The sequence below is a fragment of the Monodon monoceros genome, unplaced genomic scaffold (assembly GCF_005190385.1).
Source record: "Monodon monoceros isolate NGI ecotype Baffin Bay Population unplaced genomic scaffold, NGI_Narwhal_1 Super_Scaffold_16, whole genome shotgun sequence".
Lineage (NCBI taxonomy): Eukaryota > Metazoa > Chordata > Mammalia > Artiodactyla > Monodontidae > Monodon > Monodon monoceros.
In genome coordinates this window covers 101,880,182-101,900,167 of record NW_021703772.1, presented here as the reverse complement: position 1 = coordinate 101,900,167, position 19,986 = coordinate 101,880,182, and the positions used below count along the sequence as shown (strand labels likewise).

At 49.7% G+C, this 19,986-nt stretch overlaps 1 protein-coding gene across 3 annotated transcripts in view; it reads right to left on the bottom strand.

Moving 5' to 3' along the window:
* STEAP3 (STEAP3 metalloreductase) overlaps positions 1-19,986 on the bottom strand; it is a 48,024-nt gene that overhangs the window by 12,564 nt on the left and 15,474 nt on the right. For all 3 annotated transcript variants that reach the window (XM_029226066.1, XM_029226065.1, XM_029226064.1), the window contains exons 2-3: positions 6,339-6,838; positions 3,869-4,396 (exon numbers count right to left, since the gene is read on the bottom strand). In XM_029226066.1, coding sequence (XP_029081899.1) covers positions 3,869-4,396; positions 6,339-6,838 — 1,028 coding nt within the window. The remainder of the gene's footprint in view (positions 1-3,868; positions 4,397-6,338; positions 6,839-19,986) is intronic.

The window sequence follows — 19,986 nt, the reverse complement described above, 5'->3', positions numbered from 1 at the left end:
CCTGCAATTTGAGAGAAACGAGGGCCTTTGTTCTATTTCAGGGCAGGCTGGCTCTCACTGGTACCTTTAAGCCACAAAAGGACCAGGAGTCTCACCCTGACCATGAGTCCTGTGAGACTCTGGGCAACTCCATCTCTGGGCCTCCGCTTCTCCACTGACAGAGCTGGAAGAGGTGACGTCTAAAATCCTGTGATTTTGCTGTGTGCCAAGCGAACGTCAGCACTAACGAGAAAGGCGGGGCCGACGGTACCCTGCAGGGGGCAGGGGAGTCTGCCACGTAACTGAGCCCAGAGAAGGCTAACTCATACCTTCCCTGCACTAACGACGGCCGCTCAGTGGGTCATCCCTGAGTTGTAAGTTGTTTTTTCTTCAAATATACTTCATTAGTCGCTCCTTTCTGCATTTTGGTAAGATCAGGAAGTTAATGTCCCAAGTCAGAGCTTGGACGATTACACACACCACATCTGCTTGCAAAATGTCTTGTCTTTTCCTCTAATATTTCCACTCAGCCGCGACACTGGGAAGGGGTGGGATGAGGAACCTGCATAAGTATCTGGCTCCTGGCCACCTTCGGTAGCCTGTGGGAGTCTCACCCAACTGACTGAACTATAGTGCTGTTCTCAGGGCTCCCCAGCGAACAGCGTCACAGACGGCAAACTCGGACGTGGGTGAAACAGCTCTCCGCTCCCCTACTGATGCTCTCATGTTCAGAGCTAATCAAGCTGGCCGCCTCGAGCACGACCAGGACAGTGCTCGTCAACAAGAGATGGAACGCTGCCATCCCCGTGTGGGGTTTCCTTTCCCTGTAGGTTGCAAGCTCGAAGCTGAAGGGCCCAAGGGCAGGAGGCTCAGATGTGAGATCTAGACGGTTCTCTCTGACAGCCTGGACTAGATTTGGGGTGACAGGGCGGAGAACACAGTGTGTGGGTAAAACACTTTCTTTCATCTTTATCTTGATTTCGGATTTTGATCTTGACATGCGTTTCTAAGGCACCACTGATGTGCGTTTTGGCCGCCCACCCCTCTTCTGGGCTGCTCTGCTCTGTTAATCCCTCCCCCCCATTTCCACGTCCCTCCCTGACAAGCCGCATCAGCCCTGGCTCTGCCCTCCAGAACTCTGCAGAACAAGGTTTAGCCCCTTTGCCTGACAGGCCTTGCTGTCTGTCTCTGATCCTGTCCTATGGGAGTGATGGTTGCCTGGCAACCTCCACGGGGGCCTGCAGCCTTACAGGGCTTTGGAACTCAGGGAAAATTACCTCACACGGGCCCCAATGTGCCCTGGTATTTGCATCATGGCAAAACGATATTAACGTGATATCAACGAGAGCCTTGGCAGGGTGGAGAATTTGGAGAATGGCAGTCAGAGGGTGGGCAGGGGGAGGAGAGGGCGGGGGTTTTGCCTTACACTCTAGTGGGGAGGGGGCATTACCTTCTTCCCCATCCACTGCCTGAAACACCCGCCACCTCCTGGGCAGCAAACATTGTTCCACTCTCCGAGGAGCCACGCAGAGCTTCCTGCCCAGCAGGCTGACTCTTCTTAGGAGTAAGAAAATATCATGAAAGAGCATCAAAAAACATTAGCACTGGGTGAGACCTCCATTTACACCAGGGCCCTGAGGACCAAAGAGGGGTTGTGACTTGCTTATTAAGGTCAAGATCTTTGTTCCAGTCAGTGATGCTGGAGGACAAGAGTCTAGGGCTCTGGCCTGCAGGCCTCCACGCCACCCCACGCCAGCTAAGGTGAGGGACGAGACTGTCTGATTTCATCCCGTGGCCTCAGGGCCCGGTAGAGTAGAACTCAGCGAATGAATGTGTTCTGGGATCATCCATTCAACTGTTAATTTGGACTTGTTTTCCCCGTAGAAAGCAGTATGGGCATGAACACGGATTTGGAGGAGATTGGCTGGACCTGGATCCCAGCTCAGCCACTTACTGGCTGAGTGGCTTTGACCAAGTTACTTAAACTCTCTGTGCCTCAGTTTTATCATCTGTAAAATAAGGGTAGTACAGCGCCTGCCTTATAGGGATAAGAGTTCAATGAATTCACACTGGGTATGTAAAGCTCTTAGATGGTACCTGGAACACACTAAGCGCTTTTTAAGCGTTAGTGACTATTATTTTTTCCCTTCCTCTCATTTCCAGCAGGTGTCTTGCTGCTTTGCCTGAAGTCTGGGGTTCCTCCTTTCTCTTATGAAAGCCCAAGCCTACAGATGGAATGGTGCCAGGTGTCCGTGGGTGGGGAATGACAGGGCATTTGAGAAGCTGCCAGCAAGGAAGCAGGAACTAGAGTGAACAGGGGCTGAGGTCTGTGGAGCCTTGCCTCCTGGCTCTGCTCTGGGAAGTGGTCAGGCCTCCGAGGGGATGGCCGCATGGTGGGTGTACCTGGGGAGGGCCCAGCCTCAGTAAGATCCCTGCTTCCCAAGCAAGAACAAAACTGCAGCCGGAACCAGGGGTAGAAGAGAAGTGTCTCATTGGGTGGCTGAGTGTCCTGGAGTGGGTAGGACCCTCGCACCAGGCCAGAGGCTGAGGGCTAGAGGTGGAATTAAGCAGGTTGGGGAAAATAAAGAAAGGCAGGGTTGCTTGCAGACCTGAGCTTGGGACTCAGAATCAGGCCCCGTGAGCTTGTAAACCCAGAGGAAGCATCTGGGGGGACTATTTCTGTGGGTACAGGTGCCAGGGGATGCTGCCTGTGATGCCACCTGGCTTGACCCGAAGGCCCTCCACTCCCAGGAATCCTGCTGGCAAAAGAGCACCCTATGGCTTTGCTAAATGAATAATTACTGTGCCCTTCCACCCCCTCAAAATACACATGCTGGGCTTCCCTGGTGGCGCAGTGGTTGGGAGTCCGCCTGCCGATGCAGGGACACGGGTTCGTGCCCCGGTCCGGGAAGATCCCACATGCCGCGGAGCGGCTGGACCCGTAAGCCATGGCCGCTGAGCCTGTGCGTCCGGAGCCTGTGCTCCTCAATGAGAGAGGCCACAACAGTGAGAGGCCCGCGTACCGCAAAAAAAAAAAAACACACACAGAAAAGCCCCACATGCTCCTGCAGCCTTTCCCGTCTCAGGGGATGGCAACTCCAGCCCTCCAGGTGCTCAGGCTGAAAACCCAGAGTCGTCCTCCACCACCTCATGAATCCCATGTCCATTACAGCAATTCTGTGTATCCTGGCTACAGAATATGCCTTCAACACCTTCTTGCCTCTCTGCTGCTCCCAGCCCACTCCAAGCCTCTGTGGCCTCTCATCTGGGCTCCTGCACAGCCTCCTAACTGGTTTCCCAGCATGTGCGTTTGATCTTTGATCGTCTGTTCTCCACCTGGCAGCAGCGTGAGGCAGTTAAAAGCCCAGACGGCGCATCACTCCTCTACACAAAACCTTTGCTCGTCTTCAAGTCCAAGGCCCAAGCCTTTCCTCAGCCTTTAAGGCCTCTCTGGTGTGGCTTCCGCCTCCCAGGCCCCGCCCACCACCCCGTCCCCTCGCTCCACCAAGAGGGCCTCCTTGCCGATCCTCAAAGGTGCCAGACAGCTCCTGTCCTCCTGTCCTTCCGACCTGGGCTCACATGTCCCCCGCTCAGCCAGGCCTCCCTCACCACGCTTTAATATTGCACCTCCCACCCCCCGCTTGATCTTCCTCCTTAGCACTTCGCTACCTTCTACATACCCTCTGTAACTCACTTTAAGTCTCCCTGGCTTGGGGGTAGAGCGCTTTTCACGTTCTGTTCGCTGATACGCCAGACCTCGGACAGCAGGATGTGGGCGTGATCCAGTCCGGGCAGGATCGGCAGGTGACAACTGGCGGGCTGCACCCACGGGCGCCCCCCGCCCCCCACCCCGGCGCTGTGATTGGCAGGAAGCAGGCGAGCACCGTACCTGCTTGACGGCCTGGTTGACCAGCTCGTAGCGGTGGGAGCGGCGCAGCGGCAGGCAGAAGCTGTAGAGCGCGTGCAGGGCGGCGCAGAAGAAGCTGAGCAGCCCCATCTGCTTGCGGTGCTGCAGCCAGTGGTCCAGCCAGTCGGGGAAGCGGCGGTACTTGGTGCCGCGGCGCAGCTGCAGGGCCGCCGCCACCACGCCGGGCAGGTACACCAGTGACAGCAGCACATAGGCCACGCAGGGGAGCGTTGTGTTGACCACAGACACGGGCAGCTGGTAGAACTTGTTCTTGCCCTCCTGCAGGTAGGGCTGCAGCACATCCCGGATGAAGTTGTACGTGTAGAAGAAGACGAAGAGCCCCAGGGCCAGGAGAGCAGGCACCTTCCAGCCTGGGAGGAGGCGCAGGGGCATGGCCTCCACCTCCCGGGCCGAGGCCAGGGAACCCATGTCCACGGGGGTGAAGCCCATGGCCTGCGCCAGCTCCAAGATGGTGCGTTTGGCTTCTGGCTGGTCACTGCAGATGGGCACCTGCGGGGAGGAAGGTGGGGGGGGTCAGGTGGGGTCCCTGGAGGGTTGAGCGGGGCCTCGGAGAGCATCTTGGCCAAGCTCCTCACGGAGCAGCTGAGGAAACTGAGGCCCAGCGATCTGCCAGGTAAGGGTATGGCTGGAGCACAAGGAGGCCCTGAATCCCAGCCCGGGGCCTTTCCTCGGCTCCCCGTGGGCTCCTAGTCTCTGGCCCAGCAATGCCCACTTCTTGAGGAAAACGGCCAACGCTCATCCAACAGTGAGCATCTTGCCCAGTTCACTGCCATCAGCATCCACAAGCAAAACGCCCATCTAGGCGGCCCCCAGGGGCCCTTGGAGTAGGTGCCTCAAAGGACTGTGGCCTGCCCTGGGGGTCATTCAGCAACTGGGCTTTGCATATGGCCCAGAAGGTGCAGCTCTGGCTGCAGCTCCATCCCTCAGTCCAGAAGTGTCCCCTTTGACCATGTCCTCTGGCCCCGTACAGCCTTCAGCCAACACACAAGGCCTTCCACAAGCCAGCCCCAGCCTTGTAGCCCACTGCTCCCCTCCACAAGCCCCAACGCAGGCCCACTGGTGTCCTCTGATCCCTGAACATTCCATGGGTCTTCCTGACACCGCTGTGGTCAGGTGGTCTACCAACACTGACTCAGCACCCGCTATGTGCCAGGCGTTACACATGTGAACCCTCAGCCTCGTCATAAGCCTGCAAGTAGGTACTATTGTCCCCATTTGGGAACATCGTTTGGGAACACTGTTCCTCACCTCTGTGCCTCTGCAGGTTGTCCCCTCAGCTTGAAAAGCCCTTCCTGTTCCCTGTGCCTGACATTGTAAGGTAGGGCAAAGGCCAAGGCTGATCTCGAAGTCTTCCCCAGCCAGCCTCTAGCTCTGCTCCCTCCCAGGCCCTGCTACCCTACACTCCCCCGCTGTTCCTTGCCTGTCCAAATGTAGGAGTCCCAAGATGCAGGCTGCATGGAGGGCCCTCCAGTCAGGGGTGGCTGGGTACCTGTGGGCTCCCCACAGCCTGGCATGGAGCTGGGCAGAGAAGGCATCTGAGCTGGACTCATTGGTGGAAGTTCTCAAACACATGTGGAGCCTGGCATGCTTCCCTGAGGCAAATACAGGTTGCCTCTTGGCATTAAAAACCACCTTGTCGGGCTTCCCTGGTGGCGCAGTCGTTGGGAGTCCGCCTGCCGATGCAGGGGACACGGGTTCGTGCCCCGGTCCGGGAAGATCCCACGTGCCGCGGAGCGGCTGGGCCCGTGAGCCATGGCCGCTGAGCCTGCACGTCCGGAGCCTGTGCTCCGCAATGGGAGAGGCCACAGCAGTGAGAGGCCCGCGTACCGCAAAAAAAAAAAAACAAAAATACAAACAAAAAGACCACCTTGTCTTGGTTAGAGCTCCTCCTGCCAACAACAGTGTGCAGCAATGGCTGTTTTCTGGAGCCATTTTCCACCCTCAGAAAAACCTGCTGTTGACTATTCTGAGAAATCCACGCAGTTTTTGGAAGCCCCTGGAATAAATGAGAGAAAATTTGGGACATGCCTGCTCCCTTAGGACCTGGTACATGAGTATGTTACCTTCTTCTTTCTAAGTGCAATCCTAAAAGCAAAATCTCTCCTCTGCTTGGCTCCAAATAGTAAAAAGAAAGCCATCGACCTTTTCCTCCTTGTCTTCTTGCAAATGAAATTACCATAGAAGAAAGAACATGATTTCAGGTTCCCATGAACTGGGTTCAAATCCCAGCTCACCAAGCTGTGGGACCTAGTGTGAGTAAGTTCATTAACATCTCTGAGCCTCAGTTTCCTGCTCTGTAAAATGGGACTTTGCAGGGCTGTGAGATGAGCTGAGATAATGTACATAAAGAGCCTGGTACACCAAGGGCCCTCAATGGAAGTTAGCCATTTACATTTATTGTTATGATGACTGGCATTCCTCCAGCACCTACCTGCCTGTTTCCATCCCTTGGGCCAGCCTGCAGGGTCCAGGCAGAGATGACATTGAAGGCCTTGACCACTGTGCAGGTGGGGAAGAGGGAGGCCAGGTACTCAGCATTGGACTCATGGTGCCGAAGGTGCTCCTGCTGTGTGGGGTTGCTCACGTCCACCAGGATCTTGCCGGCCAGCTGGTCACTGAGACCACATAGTGTGGAGTAGTGTTCCCGGAACATAGCCACGAAGATGACCTCTGGGGACCCCACTGCCTCCTCCTGGAGAGTCACTTGTGCTGCTGAGGGGAACAGCCCAGCCGTGCGTTTGGGGTTGCGGCTCCCCACCACCACGCTGAAGCCGGAGCCCACCAGGCGTGTGGCCAGGGAGCGGGCAAAGTCCCCGCTGCCCAGGATGCCCACTTTGGGAACCTCCCTGGGGGCCTCGGCAAGGCTGCCATCACTGTCCACCAGGTGGTGGCTGATGAGTGGCTTGTCCATCTCTCCTGATGTTCTGGTGGCTAGAAGAGAAAACAGGAACTTGATCAGTGGAGGGCTTCTGGACTGCCCCTCCTACCAGCTCCCTCTCTTGTCCACTGGAGCTGCACGGGGGTCCAACATTCATCCAACAGGGCTTTATGAGTATTAACATGTGCGAGCACGGGGGCACAAGCTGAACAAGACCCAGCCCCTTCCTGAGGAGGACACAGCCTCCAGAAAAGGAGAGGAAAGGACCTCTGCCCTCCACACTCTGTCCTTTGTCCTGAGTTATTTCCTTGGTACAAATTTGCAAGCGTGAGAGTGCTGAGAAAGAAGGGTATGGAATTTCTGTGATCGATGCTATGCAGTGCCATACGTCTTTTCAAAAGGATTATGTAATGGCCGGTGTTACTACCCAGGAGTGACCCAACCTCAGCATCACTGGGTTTATCCGATTACCAGGAAGGGTAGACATGTTCCTGTGCTTGTTTACATTTTGCATTTTGGGATGGTGTCTCTGATGCTCTTCTTTAAGTAGATGACGAGCAGCTTAAAGGCGGGGACCTCATCTTATTTGACTTTGGATCTCACCATTTGTCCCAAGGCCTGGCACAGAGCTGGTGTTCAATGTTTGCTGAATGAATGAACACTGAAATCCTACTCTCTGAGGGTGGGATTGGAGTGGGACATGACAGTGAATGGGACCCTAAGATTGGGTGGGTGCCCTGGGAGCTCCTTTACTAAGTCTGAGATATGAGGGGACATGGAGGAAACCCTGGACTCGGGCCACGGATTTATAGTAAACTTGGGTGGGAAAATTATGTTTTAATGGTCACCAACTTCTAACTGAAAGTTGCTATTTTCTTCAAGTATGAATGTAAGCAGCAACACAGTAGTATTAGCCTACCTGTGAGTTTGTCCCCAGTAATGACCAATGTCACATCACAAATTTAATTGTGAAAGAACTCTCCAAATACAATTTAAACTCATCATTAATTTAAAATTATGATAGGTGGAACACTTCAATACAGAAAGCAAATATTAACATATCTGAAGGGAAAATAGACAACATTATAAATAACAGTAGGGGACTTCACTACCCCACTTTCAACCATGGATGGATCAGACAAAAAAAAAATCAGTATGGGAACATTGAACTTGAACTGTACTTTAGACCAAATGAACCTAACAGACATATAGAGAACGTTCTATGCAATAGCAGCATAATACACATTCTCCTCATGTGTCACAGAATATTCTCCAGGACAGAGCATGTGTTAGGTCATAAAACACATCTTAACAATTTTAAGAAGACTGAAATCATATCAGGTATCTTTTCTGACGACAATAGTATGAAACTAGAAATCAATAACAGAAGGAAGATTAGATAATTCACAAATATGTGGAAATTAGTACACTCCTGAACAACGAATGAGCCAAAGAAGAAATCAAAAGGGAAATTAAAAGAAACTATCTGAAACAAGGAAAAATTGAAGTACAACATACCAAAAAGTATGGGATGAAGCAAAAGCAGCTCTAAAAGGAAAGTTTATAGCTTAATGCCAAAATGAAGAAAAAAGAAAGATCTCAAACAACTTAACTTTACACCTCAAGGAACTAGGAAAAGAACAACAAACTAAGTCCAAAGTTAACAGAAGGAAGGATATAACAAAGATCAGAGTGGAAACAATTGCAATAAAGGCTAGAAACACAAGAGAAAAAAAATCAATAAAACTAAGACCTGGTTTTTTGAAAAGATAACACTGACAAACCTTTAGGTAGATTCACAAAGAAAAAAAAAAGACTCAAATAAGATAAAAAAAAAGAGAGACATTACAATGGATAACACAGAAATACAAAAGATCATGAGACTATTATGAACAATTATATGACAACAAACTGGACAACCCAGAAGAAATGGATAAATTCCTAAAAACATACCATTCTACCAAGATTGACTCATGAAGAAATAAAAAATCTGAACAGGCCAGTAATGAGTAAGGAGATTGAATCAGTGATGTAAAAAACTCCCCCAAAAAAGAAAGGCCTTGGACTGGGGGGCTTCACTGGTGAATTCTTCCAAACATTTCATGAAGAGTTAACGCTAATCCTTCTCCCACTCTTCCAAAAAACTGAAGAGGAGGGAGCACTTCCAAGCTCATTTTATGAGGCCATCATTACTCTGATATCAAAGACAGATAAGGACACTACATGAAAAGCAAATTACAGGTCAATATCCCTGATGAACAAAGATGCAAAAATCCTCAATGAAACACTAGCAAACTGAATTCAACAGCACATTAAAAGGATCCTACACCATGATCAAAGTGGGATTTATCTCTGAGATGCAAGGATGGTTCAACATAAGCAAACCATTAAATGTGAAACACCACGTTAACAGAAGAGGGACGAAAATGATATGATCATCTCAATAGATGCAGAAAAAAACATTTACCAGAATTGAACATACTTTCATGACAAAAACTCAACAAATTAGACACAGAACTAGGAATGTATTTCAGTATAATAAAGGCCATATATGCCAAGCTCACACCTAACATCATACTCAATGATGAGAAGCTGAAAGCTTTTTCCTCTAAGATCAGGAACAAGGGTGCCCACTCTTGCCGCTTCTATTCAACATAGTACTGGAAGTCCTAGCTTGAGCAATTAGACAAGAAAAAGAACAAAGGCATCCAAATTGGTAAGGAAGAAATAAAATTATCTTTGTTTGCAGTTGACGTGATCTTATATATAGAAAACTCTAAAGACTCCACCAAAGAACTGTTACAACTAAGAAATTAATCCAGTAAAGTTGCAGGATACAAAATCAACATACAGGGCTTCCCTGGTGGCACACTGTTTAAAGAATCTGCCTGCCAATGCAGGGGACACGGCTTCGAGCCCTGGTCCGGGAAGATCCCACAGGCCGCAGAGCACCAAAGCCCATGCACCACAACTACTGAGCCTGCGAGCCACAACTACTGAAGCCCTCATGCCTAGAGCCCGTGCTCCGCAACAAGAGAAGCCACTGCAATGAGAAGCCAGCACACAGCAAGGAAGAGTAGCCCCCGCTCATCGCAACTAGAGAAAGCCTGTGCCCGGCAACAAAGACCCAACTCAGCCAAAAAAAAAAAAAAAAAAGAATCATCATACAAAAATCGGCTGTGTTTCTATATGCCAACAATTAACTATCTGAAAAAGAAATTAATAAAACAATCCCATTTACAATACCACCAAAAAGAATAAAATACTTAGGAATAAATTTAACCAAGGAGGTGAAAGAGCTGTACACTTGAAACTACGGAACACTGATGAAAGAAATTGAAGAAGACATAAATAAATGGAAAGACATTCAGATTCAAAGTAATCTATATAAAAATCCCAATAGCATTTTTCACAGATATAGAAACAAATCCTAAGATTTGTATAGAACCACAAAAGACCCCAAAGAGCTGAAGCAATCTTGAGCAAGAAGAACAAAGCTGGAAGCATCACACTTCCTAATTTCAAATTGTATTACAAAGCTATAGTAATCAAAGCAATATGGTACTGACATAAAAACAGACATAAACCAACGGAACAGAATAGAGAGCCCCAGAAATAAACCCATGCATATATGGTCAATTAATCTTCAGCACAGGTGCCAAGAATACCCAGTGGGGAAATGACAATCTCTTCAATAAATGGCATTGGGAACACTGGACATCCTCATGGAAAAGAATGAAACTGGACCCACATCTCATATCATACACAAAAATCAACTCAAAATGGATTCAAGACTTAAGCTCAAAAAAAAAAAAAAAAAAAGGTAAGACCTGAAATGTATTACTGTCTTAGAAGAAAACACTGGTCTTATCAATGACTTTTTTTGGATTTGACACCAAAAGTACAGGCAACAAAAGTAAAAGCAAACAAGTCTAGTCTGACTAAGTCAAACTAAAATGTTTTTGCACAGCAAAGGAAATAATCAACAACATGAAAAGGTAACCTATAGAATGGGAGCAAATATTTGTAAACCATATATCCAATAAGGGGTTAATTTCCAAAATATATAAGGAAATCATATAACTCAATAGTTAAAAACCCAAATAATCCAAGTAAAAATGCAAAGGAACTGAACAGACATTTTTCTAAGGAAGACATACAAATGGTCAACAAGTATTATAAAAAGATGCTTATCATCAGTAATCATCAGGAAAATGTAAATCAAAACCTCACACCTTTTAGGATGACTAGTGTCAAAAAGTCAAAAGATAATAAGTGTTGGCACACATGTAGAGAAAAGGGAACCCTTGTGCATTGCTGGTGGGAATGTAAATTTGTACAGCCATTATGGAAAACAGCATGGCGGCTCCTCAAAATATTAAAAATAGAACTACCATATGATCCAGCAATCCACTACTGGGTATTCACCCAAAGGAGATAAAATCACTATCTTGAAGAGATCTGCACCCCGTGTTTATTGCAGCATAATTCATAGTAGACAAGATAGGGAAACAACCTCAGTGTCTGTTGATGGATGAATGGGTAATGAAAATGTGGTGCATACGTACAATGAAATATTATTCAACCTTAAAAAAGAAGGAAATCCTGACATTTGCATCAACATAATGAACCTGGAGGACATTACACTAAGTGGAATAAGCCAAACACAGAGAGACAAACACTGCATGATCCCACTTACATGTGGTTCTGAAAAAGTCAAACTTAGAAGCAGAGAGTGGAAAGAATGGTGACCAGGAGAAAAGGGGAGATGTTGGTCAAAGGGTACAAACTTTCAGTTATAAGATGAGAGATCTAATGAATATTATGGTGACTACAGTTGATAATACTGTATTACATACCTGAAATTTTCTAAGAGAGTAGTTCTCAAGTGTGCCCAACACACACAAAAATGGAAACTATGTGAGGTGACGGATATGCTAGTTAGCTTTATTGTGGTAGTTAGTTCACAATGTATATGTATATCAAAATATCACATTGTATACCTTAAATATACACAGTTTTATTTGTCTTTCATAACTCAATAAGGGTGGAGGGAAATTAAAAACTAAAATTATAGTAAATATTAGATTCTGTCACTAGATCTTGTTACTTAACATAAAGAATCATGCATGTTACTATTGCACGTCTTTTAAAAATATATTTTAGGGACTGTGTTTCAATATAGTATGTATTCTTTGTAACCCTATGTAATTTTACGTATGGAAGAAGAGCGTTATTCTGAGAAGTTTAGGGGCTTCACCAGTCTATGAACTCATGGGGGTCCTCGGCATAGGAGGGTTAAGAATCCCTGCCTGGAACCAGTGGAGCTGCAGGGATGGCTTTTTAACACCCTCTTCCCACTTTCCACAGAAGCCTCCTGGCACGCGCCACACACCGGGTGAGGTGGGAGGCACAAGATCTAACACAAGGGGGCGCAGGGGAACCAGGAGGATGTGTCCTGGCTCTCCCACGAACCAGCTGTGTGTCCTTGGACAAGCCCCTGTGCCTCTCTGGGCCCCAGCTTCCACCTTTGTAAATGGAGGTTACAACCTCTGCTCCGAGGTGGCAGACAATGCAATCTTAAAAGGCTTTGAAAACTGACCTGGACGTTTTACAAGGGGGCAGCAGCAGCTCCTAGCTATGGGATGGCCACCATGTGCCAGACACTGCTCTAGGTGATGTGTGATGCGTTGATGAGTGGCGGTCATCCAGTCCTCACAGAACCCCATGAAGTAGGGCCATTATTATCCCCAACTTAAAGAAGACGAAATGGAGGCTCAGAGAGGTTGAGAAACCTGCTTCAGGTGGCATAGAGGGGAAGCGGGGGGGAAGGAAGAATGGGACGCAGGTCTGTCGGCCTCTGTAGTCTGAACTTCCCCAAGAGTCTTACTGCCCAGATGGAGGACAGTGACCTGTCCAGCAAGTAGCAGAGCTGGGACCACTCTGGCTGAGAAGAGAGGGTCAGTGTGGAAGCAGACGCAGTGACCGAGAGTCAGGGACACGTGTTGCTGTCCTGCGTCCGCCAAATACAGGCAAGTCCCCTAGCGTCTCACGCCTCTTAAGTGGTTTCAGAGCATCGCCCTGTCTCTATCACAGACACCAGGGACCGGCTGAGCTAAGCCCCTTCAGGGTCATTTTTTGGGGGACACACAAATGGAGGGGCCATGACCACACAGACATACAAGCACCAGCCAGAGCCTCCACGCTGCTCAGGCCAGGCTGACTGTGGGCTCAGACGGGGATTGCCACTCCCTGAAAAACGGGAAAGGGCGTTTTCTGCCTGGTCTGGGTACAGGATATTTTTCCAAGTGGTGATGATCTATGCTTTGTAGATGCAAATGGGCCTCCCGAGGATCCCCAGAGCCCAGGCTTAGAGTCGTGTGTCCATGGGCTGCTTTAGCACCCGACTTACCGTCGGGTAAGCCTGGGTTCTAGTTCTCACTCTGCCACCTTGGGCCTGTCAGTGCCTCAGTTCCTCAGCTATAAAAGGGAGAGATCACAGTACCTTCCTTATGGGGAGGTTGTAGGAATGAAGCCAATGTGGGTATAGCACTCAGAACAGAGCTCTCTTGGTACATAGTAAGCACTGGGTGGATGGCTGTCGGCAATGACGCAGACACTGGTTGCCAGCACTGTCCCAGCAGCGGGGGTGAGGCAAAGTAAGGATGTAGAGACCCTGTCAGCACCTCTGCAGCCCTGGGGAAGAGGGGCGAGTGGTGACAGGGGCCTTGCAGGTGGCCTCAGACTCCCAGGCCAGCGCCGGGGATTTGGGCCAAGGTAACTGTAAATCCCTCCCCGGGGACTCCAGCTTTCCCTATGGGTCAGTCATGACTGGGACGGATACCCCAGGGCTTTCCCCAGTCCCTGCCTCAGCCACCTGGAGACACCAGTCCTGAGGCAGGTTTTGTCCCTACGGGGAGGGAGAGTCACCACGCTGAGGCCTTCAGGTCGTCTTCACATTTGCTAGCAATTTGGAGGATCCCAAGTAGATCCCCACCTGGACAGAAGCCTCTCCTCTGGCTTTGCTCTCTCTCTCTTCTCCCTCCCATCTCCTGGGCAACTACCACGTGCTGAACACTTAGGAACATAAGGATGAACAAGACGTGCTTCCCACTTTCGGATGGTTTATAATCATGTGCATGTTGGGTGGCGTGTCCACCCACGAGTGGATGCAGGGAAGAAAGGGATGGGGCTGCCAAAGGGGCAGCCCGGGAGGGCTTCATGGCGCACACAGCATGTGCTGGTCCTTGCAGAGCCCCGAATGATTTACAGCCTCACGGCAAACCTGAGCCAGCCCAAAGAGAAAGTCAATGAGACCTGGACTTTGCATCCTGTCCTCGTTTATCTCGAGACTTAGCATCACGACGGGGAGAGGAAGGGTTTGGGGCTGGCACTCAAGGCTCACTGCTGAGAACCTCATTCAGTCCCCTTTTGGGGACCCCAGACGAGGCAGCTGCAGCAGAGGGAAGCCAAGGGCATGGGCCTGGTGGCCTGGGGCTGGTCCCAGCTTTGCCCCAAACTGGCCCTGGGACATGGGAGCATCTGGGGACCCTATTAAACATCCCAGACTTACGGTCCTAAGGGGCCCTGCTTTTAGCCGCAGGGTAAATGGAAATTAAACGTAAAGCACCTCTAAAGTGCTCTTGCTACCAAAATTCGATCCTTGGGACAGGAAAACGCCAGGTTGTGACGCCTCCTTCCCCTCCATCTCTGACACAGGGACACAGCCACCTGGGCAGAGGTGCTGGGTTCTAATCATAGCCACGCCCATCACTCACTACTCAGGTGCCTCAGCACCTTAGTCCCCTCACGTTTAAAATGGGGACACGAATTGTACGTCTTCCATGCCTTGTTGTGAGGATGAAACTAGTTAACAAGAGCCACCTTTTCTGGCTGGTGCTATGTGTATACGTGTGTGTGTGTGTGTGTGTGTGTGTGTTCTCTGAAGTGCTTCACGGGCCTTTCAAAATTCTTCCACCCTCCCAGTGCCCAGCACAAGGCCTGCTGCTGGCATGATGCTGGCGAGGGTAGGACAGGTGGTAGAGTCCTGGAGGCCCCAAAGGTCCAACAGAGTCCCTGTTGCCTGTCCATGTGGCCCAAAGGTGCGAGTGCCTAATCCTGGCTGGGCCCTGGCTCCCTGGCTGTTCTATTTACAGATCTGGGGGTGGGGGGAGGAATCCAACAGCCGCTGGGCTGGGGGGGGCCTGCGCCCTGCACACACAAACCTGCCCGTTTCCCCCTCCCAGGCTGCGGACGAAACAGCACGGAGGCCCGGGTGTGCAGGCACTGGCACCAGCTACGGTTCCCAGTCCCCTCTGGGTCTCTGCCCACCTTGCCTGGTCTCACCTCCTTCCTGGCAGGGCCCCGACATGGGCTGTTTGTGGTTGGGAGCCAGGCCTGGCCCACTGGCCTACCTGCCAGCTCTCGTCCGCTCTTGGGCAGGCCAGCGGGCCAGGCGTGGCCCCCAGGCACGTAGGCAGGCAGGGCGTGGACAAGCCTGCAGCCTGTTCTGCACGCAGCACGCAGCCCTTCAGACCCCAGTGGCCGGAGCAGGCCACGGCCGGGAAGGGATCACCATGGAGTTGGGTGTGGGTAGGTGGCGGTGGGGTGACCAGCTGGGCAGCCGGCGGCCGGATGGTCTACAAGCCAACTGGGGTGCCGCGCACCCCCTCCCAGCCAGGAGCTGACTTAGTTAGCACTTCTGGCCTCGGGGACTGACAGAGGAATATGGCCCAGTTCTTGTCCTCAAGCAGCCCACAGTTATCTTCAAACTTTAGTTTTAGATTTTAACATTAAATCTGGGGGGACACATTCCTATTACTGCTCTATTTATTTATAAATATATTTAAATATGACTGGTGCACTATAACATTATATACAGAATAAATCGTATATAAACAAATATAAATGTAAAGAGATAAGGCTAAAATTTAAACACAGACAGAAGCTTTGAGCTTTCTTCCTGCTCCCAGGGATGACCCCTTACCATACCTGGGGAGGTCCACACCCTCCTAGACACCTGGGTCCCCGCGGAATGACAGGCGCCAAGACGCAATTGAACAAGGTCTCCTGAGAGAGGACGCTGCCTTCAGGCAGGGCAGCTGGGCGGCTTCCTGCAGGAGGTGGGTCTGAGCTGAGCCTTGAAGGATGTGAGAGGGAGCCTGGAAAAGCCTTCTAGAAAGAAGAGCCTGTGTGAGCAAAGGCCCAGAGGCCGAACAGCAGGTGTCCACGGACAGCTTGTGGCCCCGGGGGCAAACTGGTGTGCGTCTACAGCCAGCACCCGGGAGTCGGCAAGCCATAAATGAAAACACAAATTCTTGCCCAGAACTTTTTTTAAACCTAAAAATTATAGGGATGAAAAGAGTATGGATCCGAGAGGCTGAAACTCTGGGTTCTATCCCGACGATTTCCTCACCAGTAGACACTGGACAGGTTACATCTTCCCTCTAGCTTCATCGTCTGTAAAATGACCGAGGGCTGCCCGGCTTCGCTCAGTGAGCATGGGGCAGTTAAGGGCCTGGGGCTTTGCCTGTGGCTGGGGGCTTCCCTACGTCCTTTGCCTGTTGGCTTCTCTGTGCACCCCTGCGCCACCCCACTCCCAGTCAGCTTTGGGAGGGTAGATAGAGATCACCATGCTTGTTCCATGGCCTGACTCCAAAACCCAGCTCTGTGCCTGGCACACTGCAGAAGTTCCGTGCATATTTGTGACCAGAGATACACATCACGGGAGCCTACAGTTTCACACCTTACTCTATTTTGTCCTTTGGGGGCAGAAATCCTTCCAAAATGCAGTGCATATTTCAAGAGAAAGCAGTCAGGTCCTCACCCAGAACCCAGAGATCAACCTGAGCTGCAAGAAGGGATGTTCTTGAGTCTCGTCTTGTTTTCATAGGAAAGTTTTATAGCCTTATATCCTCCCTCATTGTCAGGATATTTATCACAGCTGTCAGCCTGCTGGCCTCTTAATTAAAGCCCACCCGGGTCCTGCTCATTTGCTGTGGACAAGAATTACAGATAACACACTATCAAGAAAGTGAAAAGACAACCCACAGAATGAGACACCAATTTTACAAATCATATATCTGGTAAGGGACTTGTTTCTAAATATATAAAGAACTCTTACAACTCAATATTAAAAAGACAACCTGTATAAAAATGGGCAAAGGATTTGAGTAGACATTTCTCCAATGATATACTAGCTGTCAATAAGCACATAAAAGGATGCTCAATATAATAACCACCAGGGAAATGCAAATTAAAACCATGGGTTACCTCTTTACACCCACTAGGATGGCTTAATCAAAACAAGACAGAGAAAATAAGTGTTGGTGAGGATGTAGAGAAATCAGAACCCTTAACCACTGCTAGTGGGAAAGTAAAATGGTGTAGCCACTAGGGAAAAGAGTCCGGAAGTTCCTCAAAAAGTTAAACACAGAGTTTCTATATGCCCCAGCAATCCCACTCCTAGGAACATATATAACCTAGAGAAATGAAAGCATATGTACACACAAAAATATGTGCACCCGGGCTTCCCTGGTGGCGCAGCGGTTGAGAATCTGCCTGCTAATGCAGGGGACACGGGTTCGAGCCCTGGTCTGGGAAGATCCCACACGCCACGGAGCAACTAGGCCCATGAGCCACAACTACTGAGCCTGCGCGTCTGGAGCCTGTGCTCCGCAGCAAGAGAGACCGCGATAGTGAGAGGCCCGCGAACCGCGATGAAGAGTGGCCCCCGCTTGCCACAACTAGAGAAAGCCCTCGCACAGAAACGAAGACCCAACACAGCCCAAAAATAAATAAATAAACAAATGTGGGGTTAAAAAAAAAAAAAAGGTTGGCCCAGTTAAAAAAAAAAAAAAAATAGGTGCACCAATGTTCCTAGTAGCACATTCACAATACGCAAAGAGTGGAAACAACACAATGACCATCAACTGACGGATGCATCAACATGTAGTTTATGCACACAATAGAATAATATTCAGTAATGAAAAGGAATGAGGTAATGATACATGCTACAACATGATGAACCCTGAAAATATTATGCTAAATGAAAGGAGCCAGTCACAAAAGGTCACATATTGTATGATTCCATTTACATGAAATGCCTAGAAATAGGCAAATCTATAGAGACAGAAAGTAGGAGAGAGGCTGCCAGGGAGTAAGGGGAGAAGGGGTGGGGAAAATGATACAGGGTTTCTTTTGGAAGTGATGAAAATGTTCTAAAATTGACTGTAGTGATGGTTGTACAGCTCTGTGCATACACGAAAAACCACTGGTTGTTTACTTTAAATGGATGAATTATATAGCATGTGAATTATAGCTCATTAAAGTTGTTACAGAAAAGCTGAGAGCTTCCCTGGTGGCGCAGTGGTTGAGAGTCCGCCTGCCGATGCAGGGGACGCGGGTTCGTGCCCCGGTCCGGGAGGATCACACATGCCGCGGAGCGGCTGGGCCCGTGAGCCATGGCCGCTGAGCCTGCGCGTCCGGAGCCTGTGCTCTGCAACGGGAGAGGCCACAACGGTGAGAGGCCAGTGTACCGCAAACAAAAAAAAAAAAAAAAAAAAAAAAAAAAAAGCTGAGATACCACACAGCCTGTTATTAATGTGTGTAAACTAAGAATAAACATGCTTTGGTGAGAGTTTAAGGACTCTTCAGTGAGCTTAACGCGTGAATTTTGTGACATCAATGCTGGTGATTCTGCAACCTTCCAAAGTTATTTCCTAGCTGTTTTCCAAAATTTGAGGTTTCTAAGCCCCAGGACCTCTAGCAAAGTGAGGCTTATGTTGGTGTAGGGGAGATGGTACCATGGGCTAAACAGCCCTCTTGGCTACTGAGTGGACCCTGCAGCTTTTGCCCACACAGCTACTTCTCTGCACTCCACCCCATGCCAGCAGACAGCTGTTCTAGAGCCACACTGGACGGCATGCAAGGAAGGGTACTGAGGCCTGCGGCCCACCCTGCCAGCTCCCAGGGTGGGTCAGTGAATAGGACAGATGTGTTCCAGTGAGAGGGGACTGGCAGGCATCATCTGTCATTCATCCAAGTGGCTGAGGGTTTATATAAAGACATATGGCTAGAAACTGGCACACAACTGCAAATCTGCTTGCGTTAGGTCTGATCCATTCGTCTTTCCCCACCAAACTCATTCCCTCCTTAATGAGGCAGAAGATCAGCCCCCGAGAGCCATCACTGGTCATGGGGAAGCTTGCCCAGCAGAATGTGGTCTCAGGAAAACATCTGGATGCTCTGGATTTACTCAGGATCAGACGCCTTCATAAACTGCGAGATAGGCCAGCAAGAACCCAGGCAGCTATGGGGTCATATTTCAGCTGCGCCCCTTATTAGCTGGGTGGCTTTGGCAAGTGACTTTACCTCTCTGAGCCTCAGTTTCCTCATCTGTACAATGGAGTGATGTTACTTACCTGAATGAAATGTAGGAAGGATTAGATGAGATAAGCCAAGTGCCATGGTCTGAGCCTGTTAAAGTCACACAATTTTCAAGATGTTCCTTTCTGCCTAGGGTTTTTAAAAACCTTTGGTCTGTGTAACGCATAAATAGAAGCACCTAAATCAGTACATGGTGTTCTCTACTCAATGGAAAAATTTACTCTAAAATTTTCTAAAACTAAGCTCTGAGATAATGGTCTGGAGATCTGCACACATTTCTCACCAGGACAACTGGAGGAAAAGACTTGCTGCTCTTTGGGACTCAGGAAGAGGTAAGAAGAGGGGGGCAGTAGAGCAGGGAGGGGTATAGTAGGGAGAGGCTGGTGGTCAGGGGCAGGGCACCAGGGTGGTCTTGGACTGGGCAGTGAGCACTCTAGGGGTTGCTAGTCCCAACACCGGGCTCCCTGCCGGGCTCCCTAATGGCTCCTCATGCCATTGAGATCCCCGGCCACCCTTCCTCACCAGCATCCCCAGCTCCTGGATCAAACCCTCCTAGCTGCCTCTCTGCCTTCCCACCCCTTGAGAACAGCCCTTTCCCACTGACAGTATTTCTGTCCTTCCTGCCTGTCTCCTCCCCGGACTCCAAGTTCCTTGAGGGCGAGAAAAGAGTAAAACTCACTTCTGTAATCCCAGCACTTAGCCCAGGGCCATTAGGTCAAGCCTGAGCTACACTGGAGTCATCTGGTGGGCCTGTTAAAACATACTGCTGGGCTGCATCCCCAGGATTTCTTTCTTTTTTTTTTTTTTTTTTTTT